Source organism: Heloderma suspectum, chromosome 2 (genome assembly GCF_057233095.1).
Source record: "Heloderma suspectum isolate Gila_16-S chromosome 2, 16-S_ref, whole genome shotgun sequence".
NCBI lineage: Eukaryota > Metazoa > Chordata > Lepidosauria > Squamata > Helodermatidae > Heloderma > Heloderma suspectum.
This window is the reverse complement of record NC_139459.1, coordinates 26388637-26408698: the sequence shown is the minus strand read 5'-3', so window position 1 is coordinate 26408698 and position 20062 is coordinate 26388637. Positions and strand designations below refer to the sequence as shown.

Below are 20062 nucleotides of genomic sequence, written 5' to 3'. Positions count from 1 at the left end.
AAAGGACTACCTGAACAAGAACGACAAATACACGGAGTAGGCTTTGCTATTAAAAATGATCTTATGAAGCTCTTGTCAGAAGTTCTTACTGGCATTAACGAACGATTCTCAACCCTCCAACTAAAACTCGCCAAAAACCAGCAGGCAACTATTCCAAGTGCCTATGCACCAACATTAGATGCTGATGAAGACATCAAAGAAAAATTTTACTCCCAGCTGGACACCATCCTAACAGAAATACCTAAGGAGGACAAAATTATCCTCCTGGGCGATTTCAATGGAAGAGTTGGGTGTTAATTTGATTTGTGGCTGGGGACCATTGGGAAAGAAGGAGTCGGCAATAGCAACCAGAATGGAATTTTACTTCTGACTAAATGTGCAGAGCATAATCTTGTCATTACCAACACACTTTTTTGCCAGAAAAATAAATTTAAAACATCATGGAAGCACCCTCAGTCGAAGCACTGGCATCTTCTAGATTATGTAATTGTCTGTGCCAGAGATCACTGCGATGTTTTCCTCACCAGAGCTATGACGAGTGCTGCTGGCTGCTGGACAGACCACCGATTAATTTGTTCCACGATGGCCATTAAGACTGTCCCTCAAAATAGGCTCCAAGGAAGAAAACCAAGGTGTAAAATGAACACCCAAGCCCTTCAAGATCCTATTAAGCGAGCCCGCTTTCAAACAGCTCTCAAGGAACATCTACCTATGGAAACCCCTGCAAATGTTGAAGAACACTGGAACAAACTGAAGACTTCCATTATCGCAGCCTGTGAACAAACTATTGGATACCAAACTCAGAAACATCAGGATTGGCTTGATGAGAATGATAGGGAGATTGAATATATCATTGATAAGAAAAGGAAAGCCTTCCAAATATGGCAAAAAGACATCAACTGTGCCGCTAAGAAAAAAATCTATACTAGTGCAAAGGCTGAGGTCCAAAGAAGAACTAGAGAACTTAAGAACATCTGGTGGATAAAGAAAGCTCAAGAAATCCAGCATTTTGCAGATGCCCATGGTGCACGGGGCTTTTTTAATGCCACAAAGGCCATCTATGGACCAATAAACCATGGTACAAACCCCTTACGCTCAATAGATGGTGCCAAACTTCTAAAGGACAAAGAATCTATTGCACTGCAATAATGCTCTTTCCATTGGAAAGAGCATTACCACAACCTCCTTAACTGTAACTCTATTGTGGCTGATGAGGTTTTCTTGCAAATCCCACAAAAACAAACCAGAGGTGAGCTTGCAGTATCCCCTAGTTTGGAGGAAGTCAGTAAAGCCATTAACCAAATGAAAAATAATAAAGCTAGTGGACCCGATGGGATCCCTGTTGAAGTCTTTAAAGAAGGAGGGCCTGAAGCTACACAACAGCTTCACAAGCTCATCAAAAAAATGTGGATGAGGGAGGAGATCCCAGCAGACTTCAGGGATGCCACAATTATCACTCTCTTTAAAAAGGGTGATAGAACAGATTGTGGAAACTACCGAGGCATCTCCCTTCTAGCCACGGCAGGCAAAATCCTGGCAAGGATTCTCTCGAACCGCCTTCTACCTATCTCAGAAGACATCCTCCCTGAATCCCAAAATGGCTTCCACCCTTCCAGGGGGACAGTGGATATGATCTTCACTGCACGACAGCTCCAAGAAAAATGCAGGGAGCAAAACTAACCCCTGTACGTGGCGTTTATTGATCTGACTAAGGCCTTTGACATGGTAAACCGTACTGCTCTCTGGACCATCCTTCTGAAAACCAGATGCCCTAATAAATTTGTGAACATCTTGCGGTTCCTCCATGACGGCAACCATCTTGGATAACAATGGCTCTCAAAGTGATCCATTCAAAGTGGGATCAGGTGTTAAACAGGGATGCGTCATTGCTCCAACCTTACTTGCTATCTTCATCACTATGATTCTACACCTTGTTGAAGGGAAACTTCCCACTGGTGTAGAAATCATATATCAAACAGATGGAAAACTTTTTAATTTCAGTAGGCTGAAAGCAAAAAGTAAGGTAATTACAAGCTCTGTCATAGAACTTCAATATGCTGATGATAACATAATATGCGCACACTCAGAGGAAGATCTCCAAACTATCCTAAACATCTTCGCAGAAGCATATGAAAAGCTCAGCCTCTCGCTTAACATCAAAAAACCCAAAGTGCTTTACCAGCAAGCACAAACCAATCCCTCTGTAGTGCCATCAATCCAGCTTAATGGTGTGATGCTGGAAAATGTTGATCACTTTTCCTATCTTGGCAGCCATCTCTCCACAAAAGCCAACATTGACACTGAAATTCAGCATCGCCTGAGCTCTGTGAGTGTAGCATTCTCCCGAATGAAGTGTAGAGTGTTTGAGGATCAAGACATTCACAGGGAGACCAAAATGCTTGTTTACAAAGCCATTGTACTACCAACCTTACTGTACGCCTATGAAACATGGACCATCTATAAATGCCACTCCCAACTTCTCAAAAGATTTCACCAACGCTGCCTCCGAAAAATTCTGCAAATTACTTGGGAATACAGACGGACTAATATCAGCATACTGGAAGAAGCAAAGACCACCGGCGTTGAAACAATGATTCTCCAACATCAACTTCACTGGATCGAATGCCTGATTATCATCTTCCAAAAGCAGCTACTCTATTCCCAATTTATGAATGGAAAATGGAATATTGGTGGACAACAAAAGAGATTTAAAGAAGTTCTTAAAACTAATCTAAAAAAATGTAACATAAGCATTGAGAACTGGAAAGCTCTAACCCATGAGCATTCCAGCTGGAGGTCAGCCTATATTAAAGGCGCTATGGACTTTGAAGAAGCACGAGTACAGAGCAAAAGGGAGAAACGAGCTCAGCGCACATCAAGCAAACCCTCATCATGACCGCCTTCCACCTGGAAACCTATGTCCTCACTGTGGGAGACTGTGTAGATCCAGAATTGGCCTTCACAGCCACCTGCAGACCCACTGCTAAAACTCTATTTCTGGAAGACAATCTTACTCGGTCACAAGTGATTGCCATGGCACTCTTAGTTGTCTAAGAACAGTCTTCACCCACTGTTTGGCATGTTGGATGGGAATGATAGAGGTTGTAGTCCAATCCACCTGGAGTTCACCAAGTTGGAGAAGGCTGCCTTAGAAACTCACTCCAATTCCCCCCCCCCTTTTGAGGGGGAAGCCTGTAAAAAGGCATGCAGTTCCTTTAATGCCATATTAAGATGTGGAGAACATCCTATCAGAGCAATTCTAATGCTACAAAGAGGCTTCAGTTCAGGCTTCCTTATCCAAACAAAAACTGAAGCAATGCAACAAAACAGAACCAGACCAAGCAAGAAGCCAAGAGTATAGTTCCATAAACAAAGCCGCAAGGCTGTGCTTTTTAGTTTCATAGTTAGCCATAAACTGCCCAGCAGCCTTTCACCCTAGATATGTCTGCTTCCTCTCTCTCCCCATCTGCCCGCAATTTAAAAGCCTTTTGTTTCCCCAGGGGATGCGAAGCAGTAAGCCATTTTTCAACTGTCCAGTAAATCGATTCTTTCTACAGCTATAAGATTAAATGTCAAAAATCTTGTGTTGCTTTTTCTTTTTCTTTAAAAAGCACAACACAAACACTGCACGAGGCATCAGATCTCAAGCTGGAAAAAGAAATACACCAATATTTATGAAGTTTAAGATCTAAATTCACACAGTATGTTTCTTAAAAGGCAGAATTATCCTTTACTGCATTATTTAACACAGATAGAATGATAGGGTCATGCTATGCATGGTGGGAGAACTGTGTCTAATGGTGGATCTGCCCGAATCATAAAAAAGGTGGGTAGGAAGGAATAGGGGTGCAAGTTATGCACAAAAGAGGGGTTGCCAAAGAACACCAAACCTTCTCCTGTCCTCCATTCCCCCTCCTGTCATAACCCACCATTCTTCCCCCTGCCCCCCACTGCACAACAGCCCTCTCCCCTGCTGGGAAGACTTGTGTTATTGGAGCACTAGTGAGGGAAAGTAATCTTGGGAGGATGCACTGTGGGGGAAAGCTGCAGAAGGGTTCAACAGACCCCCAACACTACTTGAGTACTCATTTTGTAGTTTCAATTACACCCTGTCACTTTACAAGTTACTAGAGCAGACCTACATTTAAGGACACTAGCCTACAGATGTTATGTGTAGTTTGGCCCACAGAAGACCAAGAGTGTTACATCTGTACTGATTTCCTCACTGCACGTTACTACACTGGGACATGAAGCAGACTCGCTCAGTCTCCCTGCATAAATTTCCCTAACTTGCTTTAACCATCGACAACATCACTAACCATGATTAATACCAACAGGGATCACCCTCCTAATCAGGGCTTGAAGCAGGTTTTCTAACCCTGGTTATAAGAGATTCTAGTTTAAAGTTAACCGTGGTTAGCTCCAATGGAGACCGAAATTTATACCATGGTAAAGCAAATCATGGAAGGGAAGGGAAAAAATTGTGTGGAAGGAAGGAGGAAGAGCATGTTCCTAAAAAGATTAGGAGATCAAGAACCTCTTATTTTGTCCGGGTTGGTGGAAAGTCCTCAACCTCCTATCCCAAAGTTCTGCATCCCTGACAGATGCCACACCTTTCCTTTCTACAAAAACCCTTTAAAAAGAAGGTTCTTTCTCATAATAGTTTCAACACACGTATTACACGTCCACCAAACACAGCTACTTATTCTGGACAAATTGTGCTGATACATTGTCATATAACAGAGTTGATAGCTTCCAATTACATCAGTGCAGACAAATGATCCAATGATGGGTGTTGCACGTGATTTCTCAGATATGCACCAGGGCAGGAGCTGAATTACACTTTTGGATGGCTGGGGAGCTTGCTGCTTTTATACCAGCATTCTCTGTGTAAAATGTGTAAATAAAGTCAGGGTGGGCTACATGCAGCCATTTTTGTGGCTCTCTGCTGCTGAATTTGCTGCTGCAGCAGTGGCAACGCCCCCACCCCATTTCGCAAGAAACAAGTTGCACAGGAAATCCAGAATTGCAGGGGGGGGGGTGTTGCAATTTTGGTGCAGCAATTTCAGAAGAGAAAGGATGCAGACTGTGAAGGTTCTGGGGAGAGGGGGGAATGTGGCCCCCAACCCCTGGAAGTTTCCCACCCCTGATGCAAAGGGGAGATGACTACTTCCAAATCGTCACGATGAAACATTCTGCAGAAAATGCACTTTAAAGCCTCAATTTAAAGTATTTATGCCTGGTACAAGATAGGAGGCATATCCCAGCAACAATTTAAAGTAACATGATAAAAAAAAAGATGTGCTTGGAAATTAATCAGGTGCAGCATAGAGCTGCAGCTTTCCAACTGGGCTTGGACTCACCTAAGGGCATGAAGCGCTAACTCATAATATTAAAAGTTTACTGCAAATGGGATTTTCGCCATTTTAGATTAGCTACTTACGCCGTCTTGCCCTCACTGTCATGTTTGGTGGCGCTGGCTCCCTTTTTACCCAACAGGGATGCCACTTTCTCCACATCTCCATTCTCCACAGCTTGCAGCAGGCGGTCGTCGTTCTTATTCCATTCATTGGCCTGCAGGAGAAGAAAAACAGAACTCTAGAAAATGTGGCAGAGTCAGTGCCTTTGTTCTCCTAGTGCATGCGCTCACTGCTTGCTGAGAAACACCTCTCTTCCCACCCCTCAAACAATGGATCATTCTGGGTACATCCAACTTATGTGAGGCCTTGTGTAGAACACAGCCACTGCCTGACAGAGAGTAACTGTCCCACTTCAGGTTTTTTTTTTCTTCCTATGTTGTTTATTCTAGTAGAGAATGGGTTTACACCCACTCCAATTGGATCTTGCATTCATTTGTTCTCTGGTTTCTCTTGCATTGCATTGCAGCCCCGTTTGACAGCTGCTTGCTGTTCTTCAGAATGCCTGCCTCTGCTGCTGTTTTTACTGTCTTTATGACCAGATCATTTTTTATTATGTGAGTTTTATTGTTGTATGCCACCTTGGGAGGGCTCCTGCCCTGAAAGGTAGCCAAGAAATATTTTAAATAAAATAAAAACTAATTTTTAAAATTTCCTTCTCCATACCCCTCTTAGGCAGCCTTCCTCTAATATGGCGCCCTCCAGATGTGTTGTACTACAACATCCATCCTCCCCAGCCAGCATGCTGGCTGGAGGTGATGAGAGTTGCAATCCAACACCTCTGGAGGGCACAAGGTTAAGGAAGGCTTCTCTTGGGTATTCCTATTTATTTTCTTAGTCTATTGATATCCCACTTCGCTTTCATCATGAAATGTAATCTATAGCATTCCCAGATGTTTTCCCGGCCAAGCACTGACCAAACGCAGATCTGCTTAGCTTCAGCAAAGCCGCTGTAGCACATGCCCTGTGTCCTGTCTGTGATGGTGTGGGGACAGAGATGCAGGGAATTATTCAAGTACCAAAGATAAGGTCAACAGGCAGTTCAAACACAAAGCGTTCCAGAGAAGGGTTAGGTTTGGGGGAAACTCAAGGCAGGGAGTTGGTGCACTGAAGTTGCTCCAGCACTCTGTGCCTAGAACCAAAGCCTTTTAAGCCTGAGCCTTTGGAGCCCCACCCAGGGCACAGCTGTAGGTCATCAGTGCCACCTGAGGAATGGTCTGCTCACAACTATACGTTTACTCATGAGGAGCCCTTATTCCACAGGTGGCACTTTTGCATCTGGCAGCCAGCTGAGCCTGAACCTTTAGGTGCCTGCACTCCCTGGAGCTCGGTGGCTGCTCGGCGTCTGCCCCCGAGTCTGAGAGGGGGGAACTATGTCTTGAGTGGAAGAGCTGATGGCCGTCTCTCCCAAGACCCTGGGATCCTCCTCATCTGCCTCAAGATCCCTAACACAGGCAGCTACTCCACAGTGTTCGGCACCATTTCATCCTCTGAAGAGAAGTCTTCCAGAGGGGCATAAGAGCCTGGGACCTACCTAATGTAGGAGGCCACTTCAGGCATCTGAAAATGGGATCTGGCCCATAAAAGCTTCTGCCAGAGTATATTTGCAGGCCGTTAAGGTGGCACAGGTCTATAACACACTAATGCAACAATCCCCTCTACTATTTGCATTAGTGCAATCTCTTGGGTGTTGGGGTAGACTAGTGTGACGCCACAACTCAAGAATCCAAGCCATGGACCAAATCCTATCTGGTTGTTGTTTTGCCTTTCACAGCAGAGTCCATAGGCAACGGGCTGCAAAGTATAGTTAGGAAAGAGAGTGCACATGCACTCTGGGTCTCTGGCCTATAACAAACTGGTCTGTACGGAAAAATTAAAGGTGGGGATATGTTAACCTGAAAGTATCTTCACTCCACCAAAAACAATCAGAAAGCCCCACTGAAGCTCAAAACTTCAAAAATAAGTAGGTGCTTTGACACCTTCATTCCAGTATGGTTTGCTGTAAACAGAAGGTAAAGCAAATCTCTCACTTGCATAAATTCATAAATATTTACAATAATATTTCCAACCATCATGAAACCAAGTGAGACAATGCTGTCTGACAGCCTGGGCTAGTTTTAGCCCAGAAGGGAGTTACCTTCAGTACTAATGAACTGCACACTTGCATCACAGCTGTAAGCCAAGCTCGTGTCTCGGCTTAGGAATCCAAGCCAAAAACTTAAAATGAAAAATAAAACTTGGAACACACTACCATGACGCAGCTGCTGAAATTTGAATTGACTTTTTGCTCCAATTGCTAGTCCCTTGCAAGCAGACAGCCCTCTGTCAGCATTCACACAGAGGAAGGGGCAATAAGAGAGCCCTTTGCTGGCACGTAGTTCTCATGGGATTAAGACAGTGGGCAGAACGGATGTTACTGGCCCTTCAGCCTTTGTTCCATCCCCCCCACCCAATATATGTTAAAAATAGGTGCCAAACAGGGAATGGAAAGGTCTTCTGGCATCCTGTCTCTTCCTTTAGCGCCAGCAGTCCACATTTCCACTCGCCACCCTTGTCACTGTCTTGTGCAGAGGGTTTAAGGGAAAAGAAGGGACAGATTCTTACTTCTTGATGAGCTTTGCAGATGCCGAGAATGGCTGTTTCCCCACCACTTAAGTGGCTCTATGCCTGCTGCATCAGGTGCGGACAGATTTTAGGCTTGTGGGATCTGCTTTGGTGGTTTTTTAACCTCAAGATTCACCAATAAGAGCCTGATGCAAAAGACACACACTTATAATTCAAGAATTCTAAGCCAGGAATTTGTTTTGAGTGCCAGAAATGAGCAGAGTTCACAGTCCTTTCACACAAAAATCTAGTCTTGCTTAGCCCAAGATTTCTTCATTTCAGCAGCATAATTGGAGAAGGGAGATTGTTAATTCTATTGCTAAACACTTCAGAGTCAGAAGTCCTTGCGGATCTACTGCAAATCACCCAGAGATCTACCAGCAAATTCAGATTTACAACTGACCACCCCATATTACTTAGTGCCCATCTTCAGAGGCAGTCAGAAGACAGGAAGTCCCTCTCCCTCTGGTTTTGACTTCGTCCAGTGCCTGGCACAAAGCAACTGGCCATCAAAGAGAACTCAAATCAAACATGCAGGTGCTTACATTTATATGCTCTCATTCTGGCACTCTACAGCTAACATTACGAGTCAACTGTTTGTCTTTTCCTATGGTAGTAGCATATTTAAGCATGCACTTATGTAGAAGGGTTTGTAATTAAAATTTAGAATACAGCGTTACAATTATGGCTCTGTTCCCCTGTAGCATGGGACTAAGAACCACTTACATTGCATGGTAATGCCACATCTGGCACGAACAATAAAGATAACCCAACTTAACACCTTTGCAGACATGAGGCTGGTCCTCAAGCAGGTTGGCCTCCTAACTGGTAAAAAAAAAAGTTGATTGGTTGCTTGCAAGTAAGTAATGCTCAGGTAATGTAGCACTTAGGTGTTCACGCACTTCAAATACAATATTCGTTTATTAGAACTGCAATGAAGAAAGGCTTTCATTAATTACAAAAGATTGGCAATTGCCTATGTGAGGGCCTACTTAGCTCCATGGAATATTTGACTACGGCCAAATATATTGCCAATTAATAGATGATGAGTTGAGAGGTCAAAAGACTGGCATCCCTGCCCTAATGATCTTACTTTTAGAGGTGAAGCCCCAACAAGGAAGAAAGGTATGTATTTTAAAATTGGAGACTACACATTATTTCAAGCAGAGACCAACATATAGGGCTCAGTTACAGAAAAGGAAGTCTTGCCACTTTACACATCAACTAAGTTCTAATTTGACAGCCATTTATCAATAGACTTTGCTCCCTTCAGTATTAATGGACTTCTGGAGCAGAAAGAATGCCGTGACGCTGCCCCCAAACAGCAACGAAACACAATCCAGAAATTCTTTAACACCAGCATTTTATTCCTTTTTAATGTGTTCTTTAAAATGAATTATGCAAATTCGAACATCCTTTGTGGAAGTAACCTCACTATTAAAATTGTATATTTCTGGGTGCTTTTTTGTGGTTGATACATACGAAGCTGTGTTATACTGCGCCAGACCACTGGTCTATTCAGCTTGGTACTATCGAAGATGCTCTCCAGGACTGCAGAAAATGTCTTTCCCAGCCTTTCCTGGAGATATCAGTGACTGAATCTGGGACATTCTGCATGCAACCATTTGCTCTATCACTGAATTACGGCTGTTATGCGCTTACATACCTCACTGAAAAGGTGGCTTAAAGTGTATGCAGTACAGCACAATATGCCTGTTAAATTTTCAACCCCTCCTTAAAAGGCATACTTGAGGCAGGGAGAAGACAAATTCTGTAGTCTCTCTCACAAAGAAGTAGTTAAAGAGGAAGAAGGAAGTTACTATGGGACCACCAAACCATCTCAATGTATTCTTTTTTTAAAAGGTATTGCCATAGCTACTATTTTGGACTTTGAGCAGGGAGACCCTAAGTTAAAACCCCTGCTCAGCCACAATGCTGACTGCATGGCCTTAGGTTAGATCAGCCTTCCAATGGCCATTCTGGTTGGGGATGATGAAAATTGTATTACAACATACCTGGAAGGCACCAGGTTGGGAGAAGCTGGGTTAGATTGAGTGTGTGTGACCTATCTTATAAAGTAGTTGTAAGGATAAATGAGGGGAAGGGGGAAGGGAACCATGCATGCCTCCTTCTGAAGCTTCTTGGAGAAAGGGAAGGGACTGTGGATCAGTGGTAGAGTACCTGCTTTGCGTGCAGAAGGTCCCAGGTTTGAACCCTGGCATCTCCAAGTAGGGTTGAAAAAAACCCTGCCTGAAACTCTGGAGAGCAGCTGCCAGCCAGTGTTGATGATACTGGTCCAGATGGACTGACATACCGATGCAGCTTCCTATGTTCCTATCAGGATTTTAAATAAGTTTACATAGTCTACCAAAAGCATATTCTTATATAATCAAAACTGAATTCTACACAGTCCATTACAAACTACAGAATCTGCAAATTCCAGAACTTGTTGAAAGTAGAGGGAACATTACAGGGACTGGCAAAAAATATCTTCTTGAGACAAGTTCTGCTGACCTGTAATCTGAAATGCCTTGATGGTGGCTTCAACAGACCAAAAAAAGCACCCTTCTCTAGAAGACAAATGATGGTAGCATGGTTAAAAACCAGTGCTTTGAAAATAAGGCCACCCAGTGATTTGAATACTCTTGATTCAAATCAACCCGCACTGACCTGGATGAAAGGAAACAGTGCAGATAACACCGTCACACCAATTAGCACTTACACGGCATTTTAGATTTGCAGATGGCAAAACTGCACTAATATTTAATTAAGCTAGTGGCAATGCTAATTTATCACTACCAAAGAACCTTATAAGCAGTATCTGTCAGCCTGAACTCTGCAAGAAACACCCCCACCCCAATATCAGACAATTTGGCAAGTGGAATTCAGTCTTGCAAATTAAGGGCATGATGCAGCCAAAGGTAAGCACTTTTAAAAGTCCCATTGAAATGTTACCTCCCATTAGTTGATTCAAATGACATTCCTCTTCCTATGTGTACCTATCTGTTCCTTAAGGTCATCCACGGAAGCCCAAGTGCCCCTTTGTTCTGAGGCTCGGAGGGCGGTGACAAGAGAGACGGCTTTTTCAGTGGTGCTACCACCACAACCAGCTCTCCCCCACCAAAGAGAACCTCACCTTGTGCCTGCACTGTTTTCTTTTCAGCACCAAGCCAAGCCTTTTTTTTTTGTCCTCCTAGTCATTATACAGTTAAAACATTTTGTATCTCTTACTTTAGCCCCTGGGTTTAGGTTTTAGCTCCTGAAGGGTTGCTTTAGCTTTGTGTTTTGTGTTGGGGTTTTCTGCTGTGCTGGTTTTCAATTATTTATCACGATTTCTATTGTTTTATTATTCTATTTTTAATTGTTGTACAACACCTAGACAACTAGTTTTATGAGGTGTTTAGAAAATAAATATTTTTTTAAAAAAAGAAGTAAGAGCGTTACTTACACGATCCTCACAATATTGTAACAAAAATACAATGAATAAAAATAAGTAAAAGTAGACCCTACAGGACTTGAGTCAATCTACACCTGCTGTATGATTTAACTTAAATGTCATACTCTGTTCTTTCCTAAACAGCATAGATTACAAGGAATGTGTTTACAGGGGAAAATCTCCTCAAAAAATGAATTATGGAATCGGGACTGTCCCAAAACAAACACTGTTTAAAAAGCAGCATGTACTCCAAGTTCTACTCAAGCTGTTGCTGGGATTTTTATTTGTTTGTTAGTTCAAACAATTTTAAAGGCTTAAACTGCATATTTAAAAGGTGCTACAGACATCAACTTTACTGCCTGGAAAAGGTCAAGACTTTCTATAAATAATTGACTGTTGTCAACAAAATGGAGCGTGGGGAGACTAGGAAAAAACAATCTGTTCTAATAGGGAAAAGCCAAGATTTTTTTATTTGCACATATTTACATATATAACCCCTTCATGGATCGCTGCCTTGTTGTGGCGGAACCTGGAATGTAAGATCAATGAATCAAGGTAAGCTGGAGGTGGTCAAACATGAGATGGCAAGACTGAACATCGACATCTTGGGAATCAGCGAACTAAAATGGACAAGCATGGGCGAATTTAATTCAGGTGACCATCATATCTACTACTGCGGGCAAGAATCCCTTAGAAGAAATGGAGTAGCACTCATAGTCAACAAAAGGGTGGGGAAAGCAGTACTGGGGTACAATCTCAAAAACGACAGAATGATCTCAGTACAAATCCAAGGCAAACCATTCAACGTCACAGTAATTCAAGTCTATGCCCCAACCACTGAGGCCGAAGAAGCTGAGGTTGATCGGTTCTATGAAGACCTACAACACCTTCTAGAACTAACACCAAAAAAAAGATGTCCTCTTCATCACAGGGGATTGGAATGCTAAAGTAGGAAGTCAAGAAATCACCGGGATAACAGGCAAGCATGGCCTTGGTATACAAAATGAAGCAGGACAAAGGCTAATAGAGTTTTGCCAAGAGAACACGCTGATCATAGCAAACACTCTTTTCCAACAGCACAAGAGGCGACTCTACACATGGACATCACCAGATGGTCAGTATGGAAATCAGATTGATTATGTCCTTTGCAGCCAAAGATGGAGAAGCTCTATACAGTCAGTAAAAACAAGACCTGGAGCTGACTGTGGCTCAGATCATGAGCTTCTTGTTGCAAAATTCCGGCTTAAATTGAAGAACGTAGGGAAAACCACTAAACCATTCAGGTATGACCTAAATCATATCCCTTATGAATATACAGTGGAGGTGAGGAATAGATTTCAGGGATCAGACCTGATAGACAGAGTGGCTGAGGAACTATGGACGGAGGTCCGTAACATTGTTCAGGAGGCAGCAACTCAATCCATCCCAAAGAAAAAGAAATGCAAGAAAGCAAAGTGGCTGTCTGATGAGGCTTTACAAATAGCTGAGGAAAGAAGGGAAGCGAAAAGCAAGGAAGAAAGGGGAAGATATATCCAACTGAATGCAGAGTTCCAGAGAATAGCAAGGAGAGACAAGAAGGCCTTCTGAAATGAACAATGCAAAGAAATCGAGGAAAACAATAGAATGGGAAAGACTAGCGATCTTTTCAAGAAAATCGGAGATATCAAGGGAACGTTTTGTGCAAAGACGGGCATGATAAAGGACAAAGAAGGCAGGGACCTAACAGAAGCAGATGAGATTAAGAAGAGATGGAAAGAATACACAGAAGAGCTATACAGGAAAGATCTGAATGTCCCTGATAGCCATGATAGTGCGGTCACGGAACTTGAGCCGGACATCCTCAAGAGTGAAGTCAAGTGGGCCTTAGGAAGCATTAGTAACAACAAAGCTAGCGGAGATGACAGTATTCCAGCTGAGCTATTTAAAATCCTAAAAGATGATCCTGTTAAAGTGCTGCACTCAATATGCCAGCACAGCTCAACAGTGGCCACAAGACTGGAAAAGGTCAGTTTACATTCCAATTCCAAAGAAGGGCAATGCCAAAGAGTGTTCAAACTACCGCACAATTGCACTCATTTCACATGCCAGCAAGGTGATGCTCAAAATCCTACAAGCTAGGCTTCAGCAGTATGTGAACCGAGAACTACCGGAAGTACAAGCTGGGTTTCAAAGAGGCAGAGGAACTAGAGACCAAATCGACAACATTTGCTGGATCATGGAGAAAGCAAGAGAATTCCAGAAAACCGTCTATTTCTGCTTCACTGACTACGCTAAAGCCTTTGATTGTGTGGTTCACAACAAACTCTGGCAAATTCTTAAAGGGATGAGAGTACCAGATCATCTTACTTGTCTCCTGAGAAACCTGTACGAGGGTCAAGAAGCAACAGTAAGAACCGGACATGGAACAACCGATTGGTTCCAAATTGGGAAAGGAGTACGACAAGGCTGTATATTGTCGCCCTGCTCATTTAATTTATATGCAGAATACATCATGAGAAATGCCGGGTTGGATGAATCAGAGGTCGGAATTAAGATTGCCGGGAGAATTATCAACAACCTCAGATATGCAGACGATACCACCCTAATGGCAGAAAGCGAAGAGGATCTAAAGAGCCTCTTGTTGAGGGTGAAGTGGAGAGTGCAAAAGCTGGTTTGAAACTCAACATTACAAAAACTAAGATCATGGCATCTGTCCCCATCACTTCCTGGCATATGGAAGGGGAAGAAATAGAAGCAGTGACAGATTTTATTTTCTTGGGCTCCAAGATCACCGCAGAAGGTGACTGTAGCCATGAAATTAAAAGACGCTTGCTCCTTGGGAGGAAAGCTATGGCACACATAGACAGCATAGTAAGAAGCAGAGACATCACCTTGCTGACAAAGGTCCGTCCAATCAAAGCTCTGGTTTTCCCAGTAGTAACGTATGGCTGTGAGAGCTGGACTATAAGGAAGGCTGAGCGCTGAAGAATTGATGCTTTCGAACTATGGTGCTGGAGAAGACTCTTACGAGTCCCCTGGACTGCAAGGAGGTCAAATCAGTCCATCCTAAAGGAAATCAACCCTGAGTGCTCATTGGAAGGACAGATACTGAAGCTGAAGCTCAAATATTTTGGCCACCTAATGCGAAGAGAAAACTCCCTGGAAAAGACCCTGATGCTGGGAAAGATTGAAGGCAAAAGGAGAAGGGGGCAGCAGAGGATGAGATGGCTAGATAGCATCACCAATGCAGTGAATATGAACTTGAGCACGCTCCGGGAGAGAGCAGAGGACAGGAAGGCCTGGCGTGCTATGGTCCATGGGGTCATGAAGAGTCGGACACGACTTAACGACTGAACAACATATATAACAGATCTTTACTCATATCTCTGCATTTAGTGGTTGCTCTGAAACTCCTATCAACCCACCCCCATTTTAGGCCTCAGTTGTTCTAATCAGTCTAAGAAATAAAATAAAATGACCGGATTAGTAATTATACCCAGAATAGGCAACCTGGTGCCCTCAAGGTGTTTTGGACTACAACTCCCAGAATCCCCTGATGATTGGCCATGTTGGCTGTGGCTTTTAAAAAACACATTTTCATTTGTCATCCATTAAGACGGCACTTGCAGGATTTGCAATTGAAAACTACGAGAAACACTTTCCTCCCCTTAAGCCTGTCAACTCCCCCCACCCCGCCCCACCCGCACGATTAAGAACTACAGCAGGAAGGGCCACACTAACGTAAAGAGGGCTATGCTCTCAGGCCAAGAATGGAAACTGGCAGCGTGGCAAGTTGGCAACGCATCTGGCTGCCTCTCATTGCTCAGCAACCTGCAAGTCAGCAATAAAATGACCAGTGATTTATCTCTTGTACTTCTCAAGAGAGGGCAAGAGCAATTACCGTCACCACATGCAACCCATCTATCTCAGTAAGTCAGAAGGTAATTAAGGCCCCCAAATTGTGTGTTTGAATGAAAGGGAACACTTTGTTTATCTTAACACTCTCTCTCTCTCTCTCTCTCTCTCTCTCTCACACACACACACACACACACACACTATCTATCTATCTATCTATCTATCTATCTATCTATCTATCTATCAATAGATTTTGTAGAAGCCTGTCACTGGAGCCACTAGAACTCTCTTTTTTATAACCTGTGCTCCTCCCTCCCCATGTCCTGTTTTGCTCCCTCCTGCCCTCCCTCCCTCTCTCTAATGCCTTGGAATATGGAACACATTGAATATGCTACAATCTGCTTAATGCAGTTAACGCTGCTTAAAGCTGGCGCAAGTACAATTTGTGCGGCTGTACAGGAAACATTGTAAAACTGGAAGCGTGTCACGGGCATGAAAACAGGTTCTCTCGTTGTTTTTAGAACTTAAAATGCATCAATTGTCATTGCTAAATGTTGCTCTGTACGTGCTCAGTTTCCCCACTGCCCCAAATAATGATCATGTATTTGCAGTGCGCAATGCAAAATCTCATCCCTCTCAGTGATAACACGTTTTGATTCTCACACAAGCCTTTCTCTGAATAGGACCTAAAGAGAGGTGCTCAGTTTCCAAAATAGTATTAAAAACAAATGATGCTGGGCAATTGCTGTAGTGAAGCATTGGTGTTTGGCACAATAATGGCTGAGGTTTAAGCAATCCAACTCCACTGGGAAAGATCTTCAAAACCACAAATATTTGCTCTTTAGCATTCTTGCTTCTCCATCCCTTTCCAGACTTCAGAATGGGAATGCTTGGCTTAAGCAGTTTGCTGACCGCACAACTAGGCTTGGCAGAAAAAGCCAAAAATCACATTCAAAATAGATTATGAATTTGACTTGGTAATATCTTGTTTCGATACTCTTCCGCTGCAAAAGGACCTCCACTGTACCGTAACTTCAATCAACCAGAGATATGCAGACCAGAGATAAAAGAACCTTTGGGAGCAGTGTCAATTCAAACATTTAAACCTCTTTAAAATCAAACAAACTCTCAGACGACCTATTCTATGTCCGAAAGCAAACCCCACCCAATTTTTGAGCCATGGGTTAGGTGCTACTAGTGGTGAGCATATTATCTTTGGACAACTTATGTCCAAATGCAATTTAAAACAAGTATTCCTCACACTGAGATGGTTCAGATGTAAACTTAGACCAGTTTGTTATGATGCCCAGACACGGGTTACGAGTGGCTGCCAAATCAGAATGTGAAGCCATAGTTCGAAGCTCATCGCAAACCACAGTTTGGGCAAACTGAGTTGATCTGAACTGACAAACCACAAAGTCATAGAGTTGGAAGGGCTCTTGGAAATCATCTAGTTCAACCCCTTGATTTGAGGTGTTGCACTGCCCTTGCAGGCCACTGTCTGGGATAGCATTCAGAGATTCTCAGGGAACATGGGAAACAGGAAACTACACAAACATGGTTGCCATTAAATTATGGTTCTGAGTCTAAACTACGTTAGCACAAACTACGGTTTGACATTACGTCTGAACCAACCAACCCATTATGTGCGACGCCATTTAGCAATCTACTTTTAGCACACAACGTTCAATGCATAGGACAGTATATTTGTCCATGTGGTCCATCCACTTTATACTCCAGTTCCAAACACCTTATGTCCATCCTATTCCAGAAACACAGCACACAGATAGAGTGATGGCTTATGTTAGGAAGAGGCAGCTGGTGGTGGCCTGCAGGCTCTACCAGCACTCTACAGGCATCCCAATTTGGCTCTAGCATAGCTCTCAATCCCAAGCTCCCATTTATTATACACTTTGGCTGCTATGGGGGGCGGGGGCACAGCTCAGCATTAGAGCACATTTTATTTATTCATTTCATTTCTATACTGCCCAATAGCCAAAGCTCTCTGTATGCAGAAGGTCTCAGTTTCAATGATTAGGTAGCACATCATGGGGAAGCACTCAGTCTGAGACCTTCAACAGCTATTGCCAGGAAGAAAGACAAACCATCTGAACTTGTATAAGTCCGCTTCCTATGACTCTTTAGCTACCTCCAGCTCAGTTTGACCACAACAGAGGCTGTGGCAGATTTTTTCTCTTATACACCGCATTCTCCTGTATTTTGACTCATGTGCACAGGAATCAGCAAATGAAATGCATACAAGGAGAAACACCACTGCTACTCCCCCACTTGGAGAGAGAGGGGAGAAGGGGTTAAAGAGTTCTTTGCCTACGTCTCAACTCCTGAGCACACAGGGCAGTGAACAAAAACAATGTATGTTCTTGCTCAGGTTTAAAATATTGCCTCTATATTAAAAAGCGGGGGATATCAACCTAGGCCATTTCCCAAGGAACTGTTAGATCAGTTTGGACATTTTTCACATCTGTGCAATGTAATCACAACAAGGCACATTACGCATGTTCAAACATTATTCTTTTCACACTTCTCAATATATTGCTGACATCATTTTTGAGCACTGTCCCTTCCATCTCCAAGGCAGCTAACCAGGATGCTCTTTTTCCCCTGTGGCTTTGCATCAGTGGATGGTACCAAGCATCTTCAGGTGTCTGAATAAGCCCTTAAAAGTAGCCCTGATTTGTGTCATTTTAAAAGTGATCCTAAAAATTATAATTTGGCTTTCTGATCCCAAAACCAAAAGGCCTCTGTGTACATCTCAGCCAATTATGAGCAATTCTCTGAAATTTGGGCGTATTTACTCCACCTCGTCATTCAGCAGCAAGAAAAAGCTATTCCCAGAAGCTACTGAAAATTTTTGTTGATGTACCTATTAGTTGACTAGCTACCATCCAAGTTTCTAGAACATTTTCATTAGGAGTGCACAAGACATTTCTTTAAAACACGCACACAAACCAGGATAACAATATTTATATCTGAAATGCAGATGCAACACTACTGGTTCAAGAGTATAAAGAGTATTATGAGTAGGCAGAAGAACATTAACAGCCAAAGGACGAAAAAAAGGCACACACACACCCCACAACAACATCAAAGCAGTTCCCTCATAAGGAGACAGTAAGTCCTCCAACCGTAATTTGTCCAAGCAGAATAATTAAAAACGACAAGACACACAGCATTGTATTTTGGATGGACAACTTCACAGGACTTTGTCTCTTTCTAGGTTGAGCAACTATTTGAAACAATGGCATGGTTTGCACATAACAACAACCCAGAGTATAGGTTGAATATGGGTTGTTACGTGTGACCCCTGCACTATGGTTTAACTATTGGTCGTTAACCCAAAACAACCCAGAGTTCACAACCCAACAACAAACCATGGCTTCTCTTCTTGAGTTGTTTGTGATTAACAGCCCATAGTTAAACCACAGTGCGGGGTTCACACGTAATGACAACCCATGATTCAATAACAACCCATACTCAACCCATGCTCTGGGTCGTCGTTACATGTGACCTAGATCAATAAAATGAAAGAAATGGAAAGGACAGAGCAATCTTCTTTTCTCTCATGATAAAACAAAGGACACCCCCCACACACCCTGGCCCAGCCCGCCCAAAGAAACAACCAGGATTGGAATGCTGTGGACTCATGTAAGGAAGAACTACATGCTACTTCAGCAATCATGTTCGCAAATCAAACCAGGTAGGTGAGGGGCACCTTAACCCTTCCTGAGCCTACAGTCGCTCTCCTGTAAGTGCACATTCCCTTGACTTGTTCCCCCCACCTGCCCTGCTGGGTTTACTTTGGTTTCAAAGCTTGGTTGGGGTAAAGAAAAAATTGAAAATGGGGAGGGGGAGGGGGAGGTCTGCAGGGGTGAATCAGCTGGCATGGGAATGATTAACCACCTACCTCCTGCCTGCCAAGTCCCCTGTAAATCTTCCCCTCACTCTTGTATTATGAGATAAACATGTGCTTGGGACTGTGCTAAGTAACATGTAGTTCTGCCAGGACAGCACCAGTGATAACACCACCAGATGAGAAATTTCAGATACTCCTTGAAATGAAGAACAGCCCTTCTTTCAAATGACATCTGGCACCCATAGCCTTCAAATGTTTCAGGCCCACCATTTACTCTGACCTCCAATCGGGGAGCCACTTAAATTTTCACAATGTTAGTCCATCTTCCTCTTCTCCTCCTTGGATGCATTTTCCTTCCCTTCCCAATATCAGTCTGTGTCCATCTCTCCCTATCCTTCTCCTCCAAAATAAAGAGAGAGAAAAAAATGGTGGGGCTGTACCCTAGATAGGGGTGAATTACCTACTTGTGAAGAACAACTTTGTACACATTCAAGTTTCCACATCCAGGAGGTGCAGCTCTCGTTACCTCCATTCTTCTAACCAAACATCTCATATATTCCTTCCACAAGCAGGGCTGCTACCCTACTTTTTCCTGTCTAGATTAGCACAATGGCAATTCACTACTCATAATCTGGGAAAGTAGCAACTGTCTGAGCAAACGGAAGGAGGTCATACCACACAGCCTGAAGCAGTGGTGCAGAACCTCAGGACCACCTGGGTTCCCCAAATAGCCAAGCCCACTTCCTCTGACCCCACCCCCTTTCCCCAGATTGTTTTCCCCTGATTGCTGCGCCGTTTCACCATTTGGAATGAACATAAGAACATAAGAAGAGCCCTGCTGGATCAGACCAAGGGTCCATCTAGGCCAGCATTCTGTTCCCACAGTGGCCAACCAGC

The 20062-nt window shown here is 43.3% G+C and overlaps 1 protein-coding gene across 2 annotated transcripts in view; it reads right to left on the bottom strand.

Annotated features, from left to right (window-relative positions):
* RAI14 (retinoic acid induced 14) overlaps nucleotides 1-20062 on the bottom strand; it is a 157738-nt gene that overhangs the window by 55187 nt on the left and 82489 nt on the right. For both annotated transcript variants that reach the window (XM_084833030.1, XM_084833032.1), the window contains exon 3: nucleotides 5444-5574. In XM_084833030.1, the coding sequence (XP_084689156.1) occupies nucleotides 5444-5574 (131 nt within the window). The remainder of the gene's footprint in view (nucleotides 1-5443; nucleotides 5575-20062) is intronic.